General features: G+C 39.5%; 1 protein-coding gene across 1 annotated transcript in view; it reads right to left on the bottom strand.

Annotated features, from left to right (window-relative positions):
• The window catches only part of TRANK1 (tetratricopeptide repeat and ankyrin repeat containing 1), a 50,309-nt gene that overhangs the window by 3,064 nt on the left and 24,828 nt on the right, over positions 1-22,417 (bottom strand). The window contains exons 12-22 of the mRNA XM_083857024.1: positions 21,389-21,565; positions 17,412-20,270; positions 16,609-16,808; positions 16,003-16,140; positions 13,080-13,220; positions 12,223-12,379; positions 11,285-11,373; positions 7,231-7,334; positions 5,518-5,650; positions 4,502-4,647; positions 451-3,521 (exon numbers count right to left, since the gene is read on the bottom strand). Of these exons, the coding sequence (XP_083713150.1) occupies positions 451-3,521; positions 4,502-4,647; positions 5,518-5,650; positions 7,231-7,334; positions 11,285-11,373; positions 12,223-12,379; positions 13,080-13,220; positions 16,003-16,140; positions 16,609-16,808; positions 17,412-20,270; positions 21,389-21,565 (7,215 nt within the window). The remainder of the gene's footprint in view (positions 1-450; positions 3,522-4,501; positions 4,648-5,517; positions 5,651-7,230; positions 7,335-11,284; positions 11,374-12,222; positions 12,380-13,079; positions 13,221-16,002; positions 16,141-16,608; positions 16,809-17,411; positions 20,271-21,388; positions 21,566-22,417) is intronic.

The following is a 22,417-nucleotide window of genomic DNA, read 5'->3' as shown; positions in this document are numbered from 1 at the left end:
TCAAAGACCCCAAGTACTCCTGCCAGGCTACCCCTGCATATCCAAATTACTGTGGCTAGCAGAAGTAAATAGGAAACAGTAGAAACAAAAGAAAAATTAGTAAAGATGACCTATCAGTAAAACTGCAAAGTTGCTGTAAAACTGTGTAAAACTGTGTAAGTTCAAAAACACAGTCCATCTGACCATGTGGTTAAAATACACTTTACTATATATAAAAACTCCCTATTATTCACTTTACCTCTACTATGTAATTCATTAAGCTGGAAGAGTTTAGAATATATTTTCAGTATTTCCAGCTCTCTCAGTTCTTCTTTTCCTCAGCTACATGAAATACCCGGAAATACCTTTCTCATGTTCATGTAAAGATTTTCAAATAGAACTTTGCCAGGTCTAGTGGTTTGGCCAAAAAATTACATATTAATTGTTTAAAGAAAACTGAAAAGGTCCTACCTTTAGCCCAGGCTTTTTTCTCATAGATTTCCCCTACCGCATCTGAAATTTTTTTAATATTCTCTTTGATTTTCCGCTGGCGTAAGTTGGAACCTTCTTTATATGCTAAATGGTCTCGGGTGTAATCCCTCCCTGTAATGGCCTCCACTACTTCCAGTCCATTATGTATTATTGGATCTATCTTTCTTCTGAAAAACTCAGCATAATGTCTGTAGGCAGCATGGTTATGTGTGTGTTCTTCTGTGTTTCTGTGCTCCATGTAGGCCTCACTGGCCACAGAAATTGCATTTCCTTCTGCATGCAGCTTTTCTTCCCCACTGTTCTCTGTTGGAGTCAAAGGTTCAGAAGTGTCTGCCTCCATGCTTTCTGACCGGCTGAAGTAGTTCTCAGAGCTTTGGATGAATCTGACTCCACAAAGGTCACACTGGGTCTGGTCAATATCTGCTCTTTTGAATATCTTTGATAAAAATTCCTCTTCTTTCATTGCAACAGGATGAACTCTGGAGCGAGCCTTTCTTTTCCACTTCACATACAGAGAAATGAAATGGAACACACGACACAGCTGGCGTTGAGCAGATGCTTTCTGCTCTTGCTTCTGTTGCTTGCTGAGTGCAATGACTTCCAGGGGATCCTTCTGGTCCTCTAAGCAATGGACCTCTTCAAATTCCTCTTTCAGCTCATAATCATATTCCATTTCATCCAAAGAGGCTATAAATCTGTCAAGGTTTACACGTTCATACTGGATGCCCCGTATGGGTGGATGCCCCTGAGTGTAGGCAGTGTCCCAATTCCAGTGGCAGTCAACCAAGTGCTCTTCATCTCGCTCTGTCAGCAGCTCTTGCAGGCCTGCAGCAACTTCTCTCACATGTGTAGCATTACCCACCCGTTCCACGACCCTCAGCAATCTTCCAGGTACTTTGGAGGGAGTGTCTCTTCTCATTGATTCCAGCGTTGCCTTGATTTCAGGGAAGAGGCGGCGTAAGAGGGATCTGTCTTTAGAGCTCTGCACCTGGTCAGCGTTCAGTAACATCACTAAGCACAGCACCACTGTCCGCTCAGCCTCCCCTGAAGTTATGCAGTCAGGATCTTCAAATGCATCCAGGAGGACATCGAACCTTCCATGAACACCACACAAGACTTCTGCTAGATAACAGAGATGAGATCTGAAATAGTATATAGCTACATTTGTGTCCTTTGGTCTATAATCCTGTACAATAGAAAATGTGTCTTTAAGTTCGTTGTAATGGTCCTTGCGTCTGAACAAAAATTCCCAGTAATGAAGGAGAGCAATGTAACTCTTTGGAAGGCAGACAGTAATGTTCTTGGAGAGACGCATCAGGACAGTACAACACAGAATATACTGAAATTCCAGCAGCATCACTGTATTTCCTATGCTTGGAATCAGGTACCTTGTGCATTTCTTGATCAGGACGTTCATGAAACGGAAAAAAAATCTTTTACAGTTTTCTGGGTTCTTATGAACATAGAACTGCTCAAGTGAATTTTCAAGAAGTCGAATGAAGCACAAGTGTGTTCGTCCTGTATTTTCGGCATTTTTGTCAGGTAGCAACATACCATGTCTGCCCTCTATTCCTTTGGTCTTTTCTCCCTGGCCTGCATTCTTTGGGGAACTTTTTGCCTTTGCCAAAGCAAGCATTAGCTCTTTGTTATAATTATCCTCTTCTTTAAAAAGAAGTTTCTCAAATTCTTCAGGATATCCTGAAGATAAGATAAGGACCTTCATGGCACATAGCCACAAGTCAGTTGATTCTCTTCTGGCTGCAATGTCTTCAGTATTAAACTTAAATGTGATGTATTTCTTCAACATCTCTCTACAAGGTTTGGAAATAACACTACAGAATTGCAGTACTTCTTTGCATGCATTTGGGTTCTCTGACAGTATTCTCAAATGAAAATGATTAGGAAAAAACATTCCTAGGAGGGCTTTACATGACGCATATTTGTCAGAAGTCAAAATGTCCTCAAAGCTTTTGCACTGATTCAGTAGCTCTTTAGGGAAAATGCATGTGGCTTCCAACAACAGTCCATTTATTGCTACAATGTGCATTTTACACTGAAATACTGTCTTTGCTTCACAACGTAACAAGGGCTTGTGGTAACCCTTACAGGTTTTATCTTCACAGTTCAATCCAGCAATGAACTTCATACAAATATCGGGGTACTTCTTGCTCAGTAACTCACGAGTGATAAAGCACAACCTGCTTAACAAGTGCTGCTTCAAAGCCAATTTTACTTTCTCTGTGCTTACTGAGAAATCCCCTTTTGCCTTCCTCTCTTTTAGACTTGGCTTGTCTAACAAAAACTTGATAATGGGTTCAGCTTCATTTTGAGACACCTGGCAACTGTCACCTGTTGGGACAATCCCAAAATAAGCAAAGCATAACTTCACCATATCTTTCTCCACATTGGTGGCTGCTTTCTTCAGACCACTAACAAGACTCAGAAGAGCCATCAAGCCACGTGTTGCCATGAGGAGGATGTCCTGGCTAGGAGTGCTGCAGTGACATAACGCAAAGAGAGCTTCAACGGCACCAGCAGAGTGATTCAGAGATAGGAACTGACGGTACGCGGCGCGCAGCTTCCCAAAGTCTCCTTTCAGAGCTCCCTGCAAAAACACAGCCTCAGCAACGCCAGACTTCTGCCCAGTTTGTTCATAAAGCTCAAGGGCTTCTCTTAGGATGCTCTCTATATTCCCCAGTTCTGAACCACGACTCAGCCTGGCACGTGCTTCAGCAAGCAAACACGATGCGCGAAACTCTTTTACAGACGTGAGGTTGGCTGCTTCCAGAGCAAACCCGTGTTGCTTCATTAACTTTGCAGCCTCCTCCTGGCGATCCTTCCTTTTCAGTAACTCTGCTGCTTGGTGCAAACATCCACGAGACTTCAGAAACTCAAGCTGATCCTCTATATCAAGTTTTGAGAGGGCTTGCATCATTTCCTCAGTCCTGTTCATACTCAGGAACTTTGCAGCTGCTTCCAAATACAACTGATTTGCTGTACAGGAGAGTTTGGATGACATTTGTCCTTTTGCATTCAACATATCTTCATATCTGAAATAAAAGATACATCAATTGTTGATGATGACAAATCTAGGCAATTAAAAAAAAAAAGTTTCCTCCAGAAGCCCTTCCTTCAAAAAGGCCAACTGTTTCACGTGATATATCTGTCAGGCAAAAAGAGGATCACATCATCTTAAAAGATCTACAGAAAGAAACTAATTACAACATGAGGCTGTCAGAATTAAGATTATTAAAACTTCTGGTACAAACAAATCACAAGGTTTACAGCATTAGTGAAGCATTCTCCACACTGTCAAATCAATGCACAACTTTAACACATTTTATCAGTTTTAATAGTCTATTTATAAAAAAATATGAATGTCAGTAAATTCTCCATGGGTCAATATATTCAATATTCTGTAAAATTTACACAAACTTGTCAGTGTAGAGAGAATTCTTTCAAGCCTGCTGTATGTATCTGCATATGCTTTGTAGCTTATTAAGTGCCTCAGCAAAATACCTGGTTGCATCTTTCATAACATGCACTTTAGAATATTCAGTCATTTATTATTAATGGCTGATGTAAAAATTATTGAGGTATCCCCTAAGCCAGTTTTGTGAAATAGTCTCTCCTGCATGCTGAGAATGAGTAACTTTTTCCTGTGGGATGAGTAAATTATCATTAGCTTTTCCTTATCATCTTTCTCATGATAAACATGGCAGTGCAGATTTTTTGTGTCTATGCTGATAAATTGCCATGAATGTTTTAGGGGAGCTAATTTAAAAACTCGTTTGTTGGTCAAGTGACTTTAATACTTGAACTTTTTGATCAAACAATCTCTACATATTAAAGAAGCTTTAATCATTCAAAAAATCAGTTACCATTCCTAAAGGTACATCACAAGGGATCTATGTAAAACAAAGTCAGGAGATAAAACCCTTCTGAAAATTTTTCAGTGAACCAGCCTCATTACATGGAATTTGAAAATGCAAAAGAGAATTATATTCCAATACCATCTTGCCAGACATACCTTTCAACTGCCTTTGCTGCTTCTTCATAGAGTTCTTCCTGACAATACATTTTAATGGCCAGATCAAACTCCTCAATTAGTTCATAACATTCAGATGCTTCTTTGTAGCACTGGCTTTTCTGATAGTAAACTGCAGCATCTTTTATCTGCAATGCAGAAGTCAATAATGAAACTGAAGTGCTGTAAGCAGTCAAAACTATATGAATGGAATGAATCTAGTAATTCCATCATGTGTCTCATAAAGAAGTATGCTTTAATAAAATGTAATTAAAGTATCTGAATAAAATCAAACACATAGTAAAGTAACCACCACTAAAACAGAAGAAATTGTTCAAACTTCAAAATATTTGTGTCCAAAAACTACAGTATAAAATGAAAGGTATTATATAGGATTTTCAAAATAATTTTATCCACCCAGCTCTGACTGTTGTTAGAAAACACTACACATGCTTCTGCTGATTTACAGATTTCTCAGAATGAATAGTACTAAAAATACAGTTATAGATACAGAATGAGAACCCTAATGTATCTCAAACTTCAAATATTTGGGAACAATCACTTAACATTCTTTTAGTGAAAATATGCTGAAAATAAAAATATTACATATTGCTAGCACACAACTTTAACCCTTCCAAGTTTTAAGGTTCCATTTAGATGGCTGTTATCAATTAAGTTTCAGTACCATCAGAGTACTGAATGAAGCAACAGCTTAAGTTTCATGACATCAGTCATTCACTAATTTTTGACTGCAAATGACTGATAATGATATTTGAGGAAAGCCAAAGAAATAAAGTCAGCCTGCATAACTGTGTCATTCTCTACTTCATCCCTCTTCTGCCTTATCTCTGGCAAATGATTCCTTTTGAACAGCCCAGCTTAAAGAGCTAGTTTAGCTCTTTAAGCTGGGCTGTTCAGAAGTTTAGCTATTACCATGACACAAAAAGATACTACTACTTTCTGAGTAATATGAGAGGAAAAAAAGCTGAAGAAAAAAGAAAGTGTTGAGTATTTAATACCTTTCCTAATTTTTTACACAATTCTGCACAAAGACGGAACTCCTTTGATTGAATCAGACATTTTAGTGATAGTTTTGGTTCTCCACATTCCAAGTAAGTTTTAGCCAATGTCATATATTCCATCTGTTTTTCCCTGTGGAAAGTAAGAGAAAATTACCACTAACATCCAAATTAAGTTTAGGATCATGTGAGCTGTCACTGAATCCAACCAACACTGACATCACATACTATTCTTTATATATTACATTATTCTTTATACATTGTATGTATTTTGGGCTGACACTGCTCTGGCCAGGAGTCTGTTCCAAAACATAATAGCTCTGGCAGTTGAAAGATTCTTTTGAGTTTTTGGGTTTTTTTAACTAACGTATAGTACTGTGATTTTGTACTGCTTCTCTTTTCTTAGCTTGTTCTCTCCTTTCTGCTGTTTAGTGCCAGTGTCATTAGAGACAGAAGGAAATGTGTCCTCAGCCTTTGTTTTGTATGACTGAACAATCCCAGCCTTCATGGTATCACTGCAGCATGATCTACATTGAATTCCCAATTCTCAAGCCTGGAGAATCAGAATTCTACAGATCATTTCATATAGAACACATGAAAATCCTAGTTAACCTTTTTACACCAGCATTAATACTTTTATTTTAAAAAAAATCAACTTTGGCAGCTTCATTATTACATATGCTCTGTCAACTTAAAATATCCTAAAACACCAATTTCCTTCTCCTCAAATTTTATGCAGTTGACAAACACAGTGAACTAAGAAAAAGTTTTATCAGTCTTATCAACAATTTCTCTATAGTCATGAAATTTTATGAGCATCCTTATACTTCTAACCAGAGCTACTAATGTAAAGCAGGTAATTTAAAAAGATAAAATCTCAACTAACTCCAGTAATAGCATTTCTTCAGATCTTCCCCCTTCTCCCTTGTGTGCCAGCTTCCTCTGATCTAGTCATTCCTTTCCCATTTTGCTATCATTGCTAGCTTCTGGTCTCTCCAGCATGAACAGGAACTGATTCACTTAGGTCTAGATCTTTCTCCTTTAAGTTTTTTCTTGTCTTATTTGAGATAAATCCCAAAGAGTTTCCAAGCCTCTTCAGGAAACTGCAAACTGTCTCCCCTGTCAAACTCTTGAGCTATTTTACTCAGCTGAAGTCATGAACTAAATGATTCATCTCAAAATCTGTTCCTTTAAAACTGTCCTTTGGTTCAGATCTGGTTCTGCTTGTTTAGCTTAAATTGACTGTAACACTGATTTTACCCCAAAGCTCACTTTTTGCTAGCAGCTTTTCTTCCCCAATGCACACCACCATTCCCTGTCCTTTGTTGAGTGAATATGCAGTGGGATTAACCAAAGTTGAGCACTGCTGATGGCATAAGTTCCCTGATCTATATCTAAGGATTCAAAGCCTCTTGACGTAATGCAAACCATGTTGCTTTTCTCTCACACAACCAGTAATCCATTGCAAGGGCCAATTTCATTTGGAGAGCCCTTCTACTACTCCGCAGAGGGAGCAGTGCCTGGGATCCTATAGTGCTAGACCTTCCAATCCCTTAAATCTTTTGCCAACCACAAACACATAAAGACACCCCTCCTGCACTATTCTCTGGTGTCTTTGGTCCAGTCCCACAGCTGTGGGGTGAATCTCACCCTCCACACCCTAAGGGGTCTGGCACTGCAGAGTGACGCTCACTCAGCTGCACTGACACCTACCTTGGGCTGCTTTTCTTGGCGTGCACTTTGAGAACAGTGTCGTGTGTCAGGGCCAGCTTTGACTTCTCAGCTGCTCCTCCCTTTTGGTAACATTTGGCAGCCACCTGGGGTTAAATCACACACAGCATTCACAGATGTGCATCCAGCCCATGGCTCATCACATAAAAGCAATACTTTATTTTATAGTCACTGGAATGCAAAGCAGAAAGACTGGCAGGGTGCCTGGAAAAAGGAAAAGGTAAAACATTGTGGTACATTTTTAGGACAAAAAAAGAAAAGCTTTAAAGTCAGTCCATGTGCGACTACCAAAATTAGAATATTAATTACAGTATTGTACACAGAAGTAATGAAAGTAGAATTCCTGGTAAGCTGATACAACAAATGGCATAGGCAATTTGAATGATAGCCTAAACCATTAACTGGTAAGTGACCAGGCATCTACAACATATTACTAAAAGTGAGGAAGACCAAAGTGTGCAAAGTGAAATCGAAAAGCAAGGAACACTTACTCAATGCTTTTATCATACCAGGCTCTTTCTGTGAAAACTAAACAGAAACACCGGGAGTTACCATGCTCCTAGCAAGGTTTTCTTCATTATCACCCTGCTTATTCTGCAACACCACAATTTCTTTATTCTATCCATTAATTTAGTGTTGCTTCTGTCTGGAAATTGCACACTGCAAGCCACTCTAAGAACTGCCAGAGTCGCCAGATAATGCCATCTTAAGGTAGTATTGATTAGCAAAAATCAGGGTTATAAAGAAAACAGATTTGCTGATAATAGAGCTAATACATTTCAGATTTCAAGATGATTTTTTTAGCTATGTGGGTTTTTTATCTAAACTCTTTCCCATCCATTTAGAAAATTGCCTTTTATTTTCAAGGGGAGATAAAGACTATCTGTGTAGTGGCAGCTGATTATTTTGGGGTTTTTGCCTTGTTATAAACATTTATTTTTCTTTCAAAGAATTTTATGTTACCTTCAAAACACAAAATCTTTCCCTCTGCCATGATCAAAAAAGTATCTAGTTTTATTTCATAGTCACAGAACATCTTAAATTGAAAGGGACTTATTAGGATAATAGAGGCCAACTTACTGCTCTCTGCAGGACTACCTAAAACAAACCCACACAACTAAGAATGTCATCCAGATGCTTTCTGAACTCATGGCTTAATGTCATGACCACTTTCCAGGAGTGCCTGTGACAGACTACCTCCTCAGTGAAGAGCCCTTTTCCATGTCCAATCTGATCTTGTTCTGATCCAACCTCATTCAATTTTCCCATGTCCTATCACTGGTAACCAGAGAGAGGAAATCAGGACCTCCCCTCGAGGAAATTGTAGACTGTGATGAGGTTACACCTCAGCTTTCTCTTCTCCAAGCTGAACAAGACAAGTGACTTCAGGTACTCCTCTTAAGTTGTGTCCTCTAGAGCTGCCTGTGGCAATGGCAGGGGGGTTGGGACTGGATGATTCTTGGGGTCATTTCTAAACCAAGCCATTCTATGATTCTATGACTTTTCACCATCTTGGTCACCTTCCTCTGGACACACTATCTAATAGTCTGTTCCCCTTTTTTTATTGTGGAGCCCAAAACTGCACAAAGTACTCAAGGTGAGCCTGCACCAGCCCAGAGTAGGGCAGGACAATCACCTCCTTTGACTGGCTCACAATGCTGTATTTGATGCACCCAGGATACCGTTTGCCTTTCTGACTGTCAGGGCATACTGCTGGCTCATACTCAACTTGCCACCAACCCGAACTCCCAGATCCCTTTTCATGGGGCTGCTCTCCAGCCTCTCATTCCCTAATTTGAGTGTATAACCAGGAGTACTCCATCCTAGGTGCAGAATCTGGCACTTGCCATTGTTAAATTTCATACAGTTGGTGATAGCCACGAGGATGTCAAGGTCTCTCTGCAGGGCCTCTCTACCCTCGAGGGAATCAACAGCTCCTCACAATGTAGTGTCCTCCTAGTTCAGTGTTGTTGGCAAACACATTTAATGTACACTTCATTCCTGTGTACAAATTATTTATAAAAACATTAAAGACCACTCGCCCTCAAACTGAGCACTGGGGAGTCCAACCAGTGATAGTCCACCGGCTTGGTTCAACTCTTTGAACCTGACTTGTCAACCAGTTTCTCCCCTGATGTATTATGGACTTGTCTAGCTGTGTGTTGAACATTCCATCTAGAATAGAGACTGTGAGAGAAACTATTAAAATCTTTGCTAAAACCAAAATATACCACATCTACTGGCTCATCTTGGTCAACCAGATAAGTGACCTTGTCATAAAAGGAAATTAAGTTGGTTAAGTAGGAGTTTCCCATAGTGAACCCATGCTGCCTATGACTAATGACTGCTCAAATGTTATCTTCAGTAACTCCCAGAATAACCTTCTCCATAATTTTACTAGGCACCAAAGTGAGACTGAAAGGCCTGTAATTACCAGGGTCTTCCTTTTTACCTATCTTGAAAACTGGGACATTTGCCAGCTTCCAAATGAGTGGGACCTCTCCAGACTCCCAAGACCTTTAAAAAATAATGGAAAGGGACCCCACAATAAAATGGGCCAGCTCATTCAGCACCTGGAATTAATCCCATCAAGCCAAATAAATTTATGTGCATCCAGCTTCCAGCTGCAGCAGTAAGTCTCAAACCAGTGCAGAGTCAGCTGGGAGTTTATCATCCCCCAAGTCAGTCTTAGAGCAAATCATCATTTTAAATCATGTTGGAGGTGAAGTAGGCATTAAATGTTTCTGCTTTGTCTATGTCCCTATTTGTGAAGTAAATGACCTCATCAAGTAATGGACCAATGTTATGTCTAATCCTTCTTTTGCTGTTAATGTGTTTTAAAATGACCTTTTTGTTGCCCTTCACAGTCCTAGATAGCTTGAACTCTACTCGAGCTTTGGCCACATGAATTTTCTCCCTACAGTGACAAACAGCATCTCTGTTGTCCTCCTCCTGTGTCACCTCCCCTTGTTCCAATGTTCAAACTTTCCCTTCTCCCTTAAGTTGAAAAAGATGCCTGTTTCAGCCAAGCCAGACTCTGTCCCACTTGCTCAACTTCTGACCCTTTGGAATTTCCTGCTTCTGCACTCTTCAGACTATCATTCAGGAATTCCCAAGGGACCTTACTCATTAGCTGCATCCGCAGCACAAGTCTGCTCTCCTCATATCCAGGGTCAAAGGTTTGCAGGACTTTTTCTCCTACCACCAACTACTGGAAACTCAGTTACTTTGTGGTCACTGTGACCAAGACATAAATCCCCACTTTACTCACAAATGCCTCTCGGTTTACAAAAAACAAATTTAGGAGATCACCTTTCATTAGTCAGCTTCCCTAGTACTTGCACCCAGAAGTTATCTTCAACTTGCTCCAGAAATTTCCTGGACCTGTTTGTGCCCACTGTATGATTTTCTCAGTTGCTGCTTGGGAAGTTAAAATCACCCCTAAGGACAAGAGCATTTGATCTAGAGATATCCCTTATCCCCCTGTAGATGAATTAATTGATGTCAGCTGAGTTTTACTTCGATCCCATTAACTCTTGTTCCATATCTGGACTGCATTAACAAGGAAGCTAGGAAACAAAAAACTGTAAAATATCTATGTTCTTTAAACAGAAAGGGAACAAAACCATTATTTTCCTACCCAAATTAATACACTTCCAAGAAGTGCTTTTATTTCTCTACAGTATGTGCAATGACACTGTCAAGAACATGGTTTAGATTCATGCTTATCAATCAATTCTGATTGATGCTAATAATTGTTTTTCCAACTGTCTTTCATTTGTGTGCATTAAAATGTAATTTCCCTCATGGGACTCCAAATTTCTGGGCAGTGAATTTAAGATTAGAAACAAAAGGCTGGCTCTCCCTGCTCACTTCTTGTAAGTCATTTACAAGCAAATACACAGCTACAAACCACAAACTAAGGCAGACTGCTACAGAGCAACTGAAGGTTTACAGATGGTTTTATAGATACAGAGAAAAGAACAGGTTTCAGAATAAGCAAGAATCCTTATTTCAGATAAACATATGTTCCTACCTCCCAGAACTGGTGTTTGGCATAGTAGTCTCCCTGTGCAATCCATTCTTCTGGAGTTGAAGTTTTAGCAAACATGCTGTCATCTAAGTCTACAAGGGCAGGCGTGACCATTTTATGTTAGAATGGATAAACCACACAAACCACTTATCATGTACCAAAACTACGCATTATCTCACAATGTTCCAAGCCCTATGTTTGTGCTTACTCCAGTAATGGTAACTATGAGTCAAGTGTGGTAATGCTGTTGTATAAGGCTACCAGTGAGAATACAAAACCCCACAGTTTGGCTGGAGACTGGGCTGGCAAGTGGCTGAAACTGCATTAACACAGTAGAAAATCTGACTCCAAATTGACCACTTTAAGCCATCAATATCTGCAGCTATCAGGGTCCATTGAGCTCTCTCCATGGTAACTGGCTGAGTGGCAGTGACCCGATCTCCCTTTATGTAGGAACACCTCTTAAGGTCATCCCTCAATGCTGAGGGATCCCTTACTCAAAATCAGATATCAATGGGCTAGTAAATGACATTTTTGCATATGTGTAGTATTTAAGACAGGTATAGCAAGCTTATGTAAAAAGTAGAGTACTGACCACCAACCATCCATACTTAACGAGTATTTTACGAATCTGAATTTACTGGTTAGAACTCAATAAACTAATTACAAGATCAGATCTGCTTGAGGGATCGCTGACTCTTCTCCCGTGACAGTAAGAAAAACTAGTGAATAAGCAATAAACTTTAACATATGCAACTGAGCTTTAGAGACAAAAGAATTAAGACCCACTAAAATAAGTGGAAATTTGCAAGGGTAGTTATCAATGTGTACTGTTAGAAGAACCAAGGCATTTAAACTTCTTTATTACACAGCCTAAAAGCAAGAAAACGTGAGTTTTTACTGTTTGACAGTCTTTTAAGAATTTTTTAGGACAACTTTACCTTTCTTTTCATCTGTTTTGACAACTTTAACAAATTTTCTTTTGATGAAATACTTAAAAGCTGGAGCCCGTTTATCACGGTCTTCATCAAAGATCCAAAGATTGACTCTGGCTCTTGTAATTGCAGTATACAATTGCTTGAGTTCTCCATTCAGCATCTGAAGCACAACAAAAAAATTGAATAAATGAAATGCCAGATGAGCTAAATTGTTAAAAAGAAACATACTTTGCACTTGTAAGAAAACAGAGAATTTATACAGAATGAATAACAAGAAATAAAGTGCTTTTAAGTAAGCCAGTCTAAGTATTAGACATGGGATTTCAATTACATAATGGATTGTACAAGCAACTACTACTACAAATCAGCTGCAGGTATGACAGGCTATTTTCCTTCTAATCACTGGCATGTAATTATTAATTTACTACACAATCCTGAAATTATCTGACTCACTAGATTCTAAGCAAGTTCCTTAATTTCAAGATAGTGACACCAACCAGAAACAGACTATAGGAATAATGAATTTTGACAAGCTGAATTGCTATTTGCTTTAACCACAATTGTTCTGTAAATACACCCAAAAGTCTATGATACAGATTTTGTTCTCTAATTAAATCACATTTGCAAACAATATCTTATCTTGTAAAACCAGTATATTATTCTATTATATTATATTGCATAATATTGTATTGTATTATATTGTATTGTATTATATTATACAAATGTGAACAACTATAAAAGATGAAGCAACCTTGATAAACATGGAACTAACAGGATGATATGATTTAAGAGTTTTCCCTACTTTTAAGATTTAAGAATTTAATTTTTCCTTCCTATTCCCAGTGTTACAAAAAACTCACCTTGTACATTTCTACATTAAATGGACTCCTTTCCTGTGTGCCAGTGGCATCCTCTAATGGCACTTCAATTAGCAAGTTGCTTCCCACTTGCACATCCGGATCAGGACTGTAAGAAGAAATTATCTTCCATTCTTTGCTAGCCTGAAATATCAAGAGAATAAGGTTTATTTGTATATGTACTAACCATTGCTGCCTACACACGCACAAGATAAGGTTGCATGGTGTGATCTATTCATCTCTACAAGGGAAGAAGGCTCAGAGGAGAAGACTGGGGGAGAAAATTATCTCAGGGAAGAATGCAAAGAATAATCAGCAACTTTCAATGAGAAAGCTGAACTTCATCTCAACACAGCCTTTGCTTGAGATAATTGTCTGTACCAGGTGGTCACCAAAGCATATAAACAACTTTCCCTAAAACAGCTAGTACAGAGTTACACCTTTCTGAGCTGCCTAGGCAAAAGCAAAGATGTGCCACAGCCCAACAGACTCCAGAAAATCTGAGGAGAGAAAAAACCAAACCTTTAAGAGTGCAACCAGCATGAGCTGGCTACAAGCTGCACATTATTCTTCAGGAACTGGGGATGGCCAGCATCATGATGGAGAAGTTAAAGGGAATACACACATACATTATATATACACATATATATATATATGCAGATATACATGTATATATATGCATGCAGAGAGCACTAATGGGCATCACATCTGTATTGTGATTCCAATGTATATTGCCATTGTTATATTATGCTTGCCTTGAGATTTCAGGATACTGCTGTATCACTCTTCTAGATCCAAATCATATGCAACGCTCAATACATCAACAAAGTATTCTGATATTGAACATAAAAACCTCCTTGGGTGGACTATGCATTTTCAACTAAACACTCTTACAGTGATCCCTCTGTGGAGGAAATCAGGTTACCTTCACCATGGAGGAGGGTCAAGGTTCAGTCCTGGGGACAAAGATTCTCCTGCAAATTCCCAATACCACAACAGGCAAATTCATTGAGGGGGAGTGTGCTGATTGTTGGGCCAGGCAGCTCCCTGCCAGCCTGGGGCAGAATGAAAGATAGATGGTGGTGGGATAACACATACAAGCTGCAATTTGTCATACAAAATCTACTAAGACACTTTGAAGAGATCTTGGCCTGCAGGTTAGGATGGGCAGACACTAAGTCCTCTTGGTTCTACAAGACTGACAAGCTCAGTGAGCTGGACCCACACATATCCCATGCTGGCATATATTCTCATCCTCAGGGTTCCCAGAAAAGATGTGGCTGGTCATTCATGTGATGAATGTATTAAGCTTCGTTTTGAATAGCAGTAACTGCTAGTGATGGTCTCAGCCAGGGGGTGGAATGGCACCTGCCAACACCTCCTCTTGTAAGAACACTCAGAGGTGAGCAAAAAAACCCACTCATGGGGAAAGTCTAAAAAAGCGTGGTCAGAAAATATTGGACTCCAACACAGAGACATGTGAAAGATGTCTATAAATATGCACAAACACTCCTAACTATAAGTTAAGTGTGGCAACAGATAAGTGCTGTGCACTCTGATGCCACATAGGAAATGCCAGCTCCTGATCACACCGCTCTGCAGGTTCCTGATCCCCTGCAAAACTAATAAGCTTAAAATTGTGAATCTATTCTAAGTTGCCTTCATTTTTCCCTTTTGGTATTTAATTGAAATGCGATTAAATACTACCAAGTTTCCAGCACAAAACAAAAAGTACTCAGAATAAGGCTGAAACAACATTTTTACAATCTATATATTTCTAAGCTTCCAGCAACACAAAACAAGTTAACTGTCTTCCCATAGGGGGAAAAAAGCAGGAAACCTTTCCTGCAAAATGTATTTTGAAGTTAAGATTTCAAATGAAGACACTCCTAAGCCTGTCACACATTGTAACATGACAACCAGCTAAAGGTAAAGTTTGGTCAAGAGCTTGCTGTGTTTTGGGGGCTTGGCTTTTTTGTCTTCTAGATTTTTCATTCGCATCTGCTTCCTGAAACAAGACTCTTCTTAAATCTCATTTTCAAGACAAATAAAAAGAAAATCCAACATTTTACAAAGTGCACAGAGCCACACTGCTGTGTTTACAACGGTTCATAGATTCAGCTTTTCTAAATTAGAAAACCTCAGGGTGAACTGCTTTCTTGCCTGCTTGTTTAGCTGCTCAAATCAACTCAATTACTCATGACTCACAGGAACACGGAAGAATTGTATGAAAACAGTTCTCCAGGCCTGACATACATTAGTCTAAGCTAAAATGCACTACACAACTCAACTCTGCTAAACTGATTCTGCTAAATTCTTATAAATGGATTGTTGTTTTTCTGATTGCAACCTGTATCACCAGAAACAAATCGACATTGAGAAATTTACCATGACAGCCAGTATTTACCTCAAGCTCCTTCCTTCTGCCCTCATCATGTAACATTCACTAACCTCAGTGAAAAGTCACCGGTAAGCTGCTCTCAGTTTTATTGTGGTTTTCATCTGCTGAAAACCACATGAGACACTGTTTTGAGGGGTAGAGGCAGAGGACATCTGCAACAGGGCTGTTCACACAATGTCTAATTGCAGAGTAACTCAGTCATGGGTACATGAAGTGTCTGCAGAACATGTTCAGTAAGGAATACTTGGCTGGCTGGGGTCAGGAGAGTAGTCTTGGCGTGCAGCAGAAGTGCATATGTGTGCACCCCAAGGCTCTCCTTAAAATTTTACCAGTAAACCTGAAGGAAAATGCAGCGCTGGAGGAAACAAGTTCTCAATTCATATACCTATGACCTCTCTGTTTTCTGCTGCGATGAAACCACTCATCTTCAGAGAAAGGAGGGAATCTTTTCCCAGCTGCAACACCAATTAGACTACAAGACTGACTTAAGAAAAAAAAGCCAAAAAACTGATAAGAACGAAATACCTCTGAATCTGTAAAAAAGTTGTAAAGGAGGACATCATCAAATTCCAAACCCTTTGCTTCATAAATTGTCAGTACAAGTGCCAAACTAAGTTCCTCAGGTATCTTCTCCTTTGCAGTTTCATTTGCCACCAATACCACCTAGCATAAAATACATTAAAAAAACATTAGAAAGCAAAGAAGGAAAAAAAATATAACAGTTGCATAGAAAAAGACAAACATGATGATAATACAAGAGCCTTCCAAAAAATAGACATTTCACAGAGACATTTCAGCACACTCCACAAAAAAGGTCACAAAGCTGCCACTAGAAGACTGACAAATGCGTGGTACGTGCAGACAGTTTTAGATCTGGTGTAAGAAAATTTGGAGTTAGAAAGTAACAGGCCAGACAATACCTCACACAATACCTCACACCAAAAAAAGCACATAAAGAACCAGACGTATTAAAAAGAAACAGAAACCAACACAATAAAGGTTTCTAAGTTTGAAATGCCTAATTTATCAGTGAGACAAGGGCTTAAAAAAGAAAGTTGTGGGCAGTTCATACAAGACTATTATTTAGCAACAGAGCTGGCAGAATCTGCAAAAAGCTAAGAAAAAGCAAACCTGATGTGCTCCAAATTCTATGGGTTGTGTTTTCCTTTTGTTGCCCCTCAGCAGAATTGCTAGGTCACTAACACTGCAGGACTCCAAGACTGTAGGTTTTGGCCCATCAAAGAGACCACGGTCCTGAGGAAGGCGATCAAAAGATTCTGGAAAATAATGCTGGAGCAGATCAACCACTCCAGATGCTAAACGGAGAATACCTGCAGAAAGCAGAATACAGGTTTTTAAAGACTTCAGCCTGAAGTCTTTGCAAACACACTTTTAAAAGATTCTGTTAGAAGTTTGGAATCAAGAAATATAATGACAAAAACACTGATCAGGGAATGCTGAAGCTGTAAGCTTCAATTTATGTTTTTGCCAATTTGAGTGGATGTCATTCTTCAGCCTCTAAAGATCAGAAAACATGCATGCTACAACAGCTTGGCAGCATTCTCACAAAATAAAGATCACAAATGAGAAACAAGAAAGGCAGAAGCAGCACATCAATGCTACAAAATCTAGTGCTTTGGGGAGAGGACAACAGAAATGGGAATGATCGTTTCTTAAATTTTCTCTCACACAAACACAGCCAAAGCATGCGGTAAGAATGAGAGTTCATAAAATGACAGTTTTAAAAACATTTGTTTTTGGTTTTCCAGTTGAGATGTCAAAAAACAGAACTGACACATCAGAAAAAGCTGTCCATCTGATCTTTTTGAAAAACAGGCCACAGAGAGACTGAATTTCTGGCCAGCAGAAAACTTCAATTATTAGTGACATCCGAAGAGCACAGGCACAGATCATAAATAAATTTGTTACTCTACCTGAATGGGACCTGTAGTTCTGGTACAACTGATATATCCTTTTTGGTTTCCTAACACGCTGCTTCTTGTTCACAGAGCTCTTGCTTGCGTAATGAAACAGTGACCTCAGGTCACTGAAACGAAAAGCAACTCCTTTCATTATGCTCTGGGCAGTGTCACCGGTTAGAAACATGGCATTAGGGTCATTGATGCATTTCATTAACAGAGCTAGCTCAGCCTGCGTGAAATCCTGGATCTCATCGCCATAAAATTCATGGATGGACCACGGCAGCTCCCTGAGCTTTCCAAGTCTTTGAGATAAATTATACAGCAAATCTTCTTCATCGAAGTACCCTCTCTGTGATCGTATCTGCTGATAAAGACAGAAGAGTTGATAGATCTCACTCCTGTCTTCCGTGAAGTTTGGTGATCTCTTTCGGCCCAGCTTTTTGTACTGCTCCTCAGTAAGCTTGCCCCCAAAGCAACTCAGTGCCTCAAAAGAGCCTTTCAGAAAGGATTTTATTTCTTTCCAAACCAGTGCTGGATTGTACAAGCTTTTACCTTTTATCATTTTTGGCCATATTTCATTTGCAAATACATTGTAAGTCACAAAAGTCCAAGGATCACTTTCCTTAGAGCACACATCTGCAGCTCCTCCATCATCACCATGTTCCACTTCAAGATTACCTTCGTCATCTTCATCCTGCCAATTTGGTACAACCAAGTCTTCTTGAGGACTCCAACCAACAATTACTCTTTTAAGACTTCCATCTTCATTTCTTGGAAAAAATGGGTCAGGCATGGATGCATCTAGTAACAGCAACAACTGCTTGGAGGTGACAAACAGTGGAAAATTTTCATCTTTAATGTCTTGTAGCCTGTGAACATTTGGGTCCAGAGGCTTGAAGTGACTGGTCACCTTGGAAGACTTGCTAAGTTCAATGAAATTCTTCTGAACTTCTCGGCACAAGACAGGATTTTTTGTTACGAAGATCTGGTGCAGGTGCTCCAGCCTGTTAGATGCTTCTGCACTACACATTTGGTCTTCTTCATGGTCACCACATGAATTCACTTCTGCACCAGCTGTGCCCACGGGAACATTTTCATCCTCACTGTCCTGGTTTTGCTCATCACTCACCTGCTCCTCACTCGAATCATCACTCTCTTCCTTCCCTGAACCAGCTTCTTCAACCTCACTGCACTGTCTCTGCTGCCATGTCTGCCTCTCCAACAGAGGTCCATCTGCCAAGGTGGATTTTTCCCAGTATGAATAGAACCTCTTCCAAAGCCTATACAAGCAGCAAGTTGTCTTCCCCGTCCCACTTCGCCCAATTAAAATGATTGGTTCCATAGGCTTCGGATTGAGATCAATCACTGCATACTCCAACTCCCCAACTCGGAAAGGGTAATCAACAGAAGACTGCACATCATTTATAATGTTAAGTGCCATGTTAGTACTGAAGCTGTGAAATTTCATTATGTTGTATTCCAGTTCTGCTGCACTAGCTGGAGGGAAATACTCAGGCATGGTATGTTCTTTTGACTTTTCTGCCTCCATGTCTTCAACATAACAACGTGGAACACGTTTCTCTGTTGTCACACTGTGGTTCTGATGTCCTTTGATTATACCCTTGAGCTTTTTCCTCAAAATGCAGGATAAGCCACGGTTGTAGGAAATGCATATATTTTCTAAGGCACGGTTCAGCTTGCAGTGGTCAAGAACAATGGCCCAAATTCTAATTATTTCTGTGTAAACTCTACCTGATTTTTCTAGATGACTTTTTGTCTGTTCTGTCTCCATAATCTTTTCTGGACTCTCACTGCAACGAGGAGAAAAGTCAATCGCAAGTTCCCATAGCATTCTTGCACCTTTGCCCAATTTGGCTTCATACAGCTGGATATCAGCTTTCAAGTGTTTCAGTGGCTTCTGGAGGCCCCTAGACCATTCCCCGTTGCCAAGCCGCTTAATTGTCATTATGGTTTTAGCTTTCAGATAGTGAGGCATAGCTTTACTGCTCAAAGTCTTTAGCATTTCAGGAGTGCACTCTATTTCCCAAGTCATGTTATCAAACTCCTGCACATGTGCCTCAATATCCAGACCTTTCCCCTTTTCTTCCTCTAGTTCTTCCTTCTCTCCATTAGGCAGGGCCATACTAAATTCCCCTACTCCCTTCTTTTTCTCCCAATCATCCCCTTTTCTTTCAGGATGAGCCATGCTTCCACAAGGTTGCAAGGAACTCCTTTCCTCTTCCGAATTAGTCTGGGTTGAAGATGGCTTTTGCACCAGAGGATGATCCTTTTTCAGGGTGTCACTCACTTTCAGTTGTTGAATTAAAGCTGTGATTGCCTGCACTAGACTTTCCTGCAGTGTTAAGGGGCTGTTTATTCCTTCTGTTTCCTGCTTTGCCAACTGCCCCTTTTTTGTTTTTATGGAACATGGGGTTTTCAAGTCGTTATGCACTGCATTGCTAGATGGTGTCTTTAATGAGAACCCAGATGAAGAACATCCCGTGCTCTTTGACGGTGAAATCTCAGAGGCTGGAATGGGTTTAGATATTTTAACCAACTGCCCTGCTCTATCTTGGCGATGCCTCTTCTTTTCCTGTGCAGCAATATTCCAGGCTTCTAGCAGTGGGTCTCTCTTTTTAATTCTATGCATCACATCTTTTCCTGATTTGTTTTTTATGTTAAAGTTAATGTCAAATTTTGCCAATAACTCTATTATTCTCTTAGTCTGCTTTGAAAATCCTCTCTGGAAAACAATATGCATCACTGTATTTCCATCATCATCTTGTATGTTTGGACTAAGATATGGAAAGTCAGATGGTCTTGAAGCAAAAAGGTCAAGTAGATAGTTCAGAATGTTCAAACCAGTGCCATCTGAAAGCAGGAGAACAAACAGAAAATAAACTAACTTGTTCTAAAAGTCTGCATTGTATGCCAACAATTTCAATACTGTTTTTCTGCTGCTAGTAAATTAAAATCAGTTGTTTTTAAAAAGAGGAACAAAATCTACATTTCATGTTTATAAAACATGCTTGTATGAAACAGCTCAAAACTGAGCTTACCCAAGTTTCAGGGAAAACAATACAAAGGCAGCAAAGTATTCCCAGAGCATCAGTCAATTTCATTCCTTTTTTTAACCTCCGGGTACAGACAGATTTGTTCATTTTCCAACATCAGCCCTGACTGCTACCCAAGGGATGCTGGTGACCTGTCATCCAGGCAAGAAGCAGCTCAAGGTAGTGCTCTGGGGTCATTTGGTTCACTTTAATAAGGCACCCAGAAGTAATCTGCTGCAGATAACTTTGCTTTGCTAAAATAACCTGCAGGAAATCCCAATTATTTCCTGATATTTGAGGTCCCTGGAGCAACTTCCTACAAAATCAGATTAGTTACCTCTCTGGGGGGAAAAAAATACATATATACTCTACATATCTGGACTTCATCCAGATAATAGATGTGATTTAAATGAGACAATATATGCGAAACATTTCTTTTCTAGCTGTAAAATAGTGACATGCCAAAATCACTGTAAAGAAATCGCACATTAAAAACTTTACACAGTGAAAAATACTTTAGAGAACATATCGCCATGAGACTTCTTAATCTTTTGATTTAAAAATGACAACTGGCATTACCTGTGCTTTTAATATCTCTAAAGCCATTCAATGAAATGTTGTGCTTTAAAAATTAATAAATTCAATATTTTAAATCATTTTAATCCTTCAACTCAAAAATGCATTTTCTTTTCCTAACTTAAAATAAAATCTGATTTGGAGGCTTAATTTCACAGTTTATCCTAACTTTTTGTATTTTTATGTAGGCCCTACAGTTCTTTCACTCACTTCTCTCCTGAACAAAACTTTATTGATTTATGACTGAACAAAAACTGATAAACAGAGTGAGACACAGTCAGGCATCCTGATCCACTGTCCCTACAGCAGCAGAATGGGCAGGTAAGGAATAGGGGATGTTTTCAACAGCAAAAGCCTTACCTTTATTATTTAAGTAGATGAAAACTGCAGCATGCAAAGCAGTATCTCCTTGTGTTACAGAGAGGTTCAGAGGGTCTGCGCCTTTGGTCAGCAGCAAATATGCCAGTTCAAAACAATTCTTTCTGAGGCATATTTTTAGTGGTATTTCAGAGCTGGTTCCAATACCATCAGGCAGAGCTGGTGTGAAGGAAAGAAAAATATTAGGGTTTAAATTTAATACACCAATCTGCTAACTACAGAAAGCTCTGAACAGATGCAGTCAGATGCTGATTTCCAGGCAGGTGACAGGGGTTTTTTTTGCCAGCTTTTTAGATGTGTCTGTTAAAACACTTTTTGACTAAGAAGATCTTCATCATTTCCCCTTGTTTCCCATTAAGCTGAGCAACCAGTCCTTCTGTTTTGACAGGAAGACGTAAAGGCCAGAACATATTTTCTCCAAGTCAGTCAGTCACAGACTGAAACAAGATGCCTCCTTGCTCCTCTGGCATTCAAAAGGCTTCAACAGGACCACGTGTCCATAACTTATAGCTAACATCAAGCTGTAAGATTAAATGAAATATGCCAGAGGGATCCTAGGAATAAGCTCATGCAAAACAAGAAGTATGATGATGTCTACACTAGTTAAAAAAAAAAAGACATCTGGTCATGCCTTTGAAATCAATGAAGTAGTCAGTTACTTGCAGCATAACAAGTGTATTTTGACTAAACTCAAAGACTGTGGCTAACACTTTCTATCAGGACAATATTGTGGCTGAACACAGAGAAATTAAGGCCCAAAAGAAACCATAGGTGCAGCAGCAACAACAGTCCTTGGCCTTTTACTAACCCTAGCAGACAAATTTCATTTGATAAACATCTTCCACTCATGTAGCCTTACTAGCCTCACCATGTCCCACACAGCAGATGCAGCCAATGCACTGCACTCCAACAAGCTGCTGCACTTATACAGAGCCACAAAAACCCCCATGTGTTGGTATTTCTGAGACTATCTTGCCCCCAACACGTCAAATAACACACTGCATTTTTTAT

Source organism: Zosterops lateralis (assembly GCF_965231275.1).
Source record: "Zosterops lateralis genome assembly, chromosome: 1".
NCBI lineage: Eukaryota > Metazoa > Chordata > Aves > Passeriformes > Zosteropidae > Zosterops > Zosterops lateralis.
Note: the sequence above shows the minus strand (reverse complement) of the source record. Positions and strands in the feature narration are given on the sequence as shown.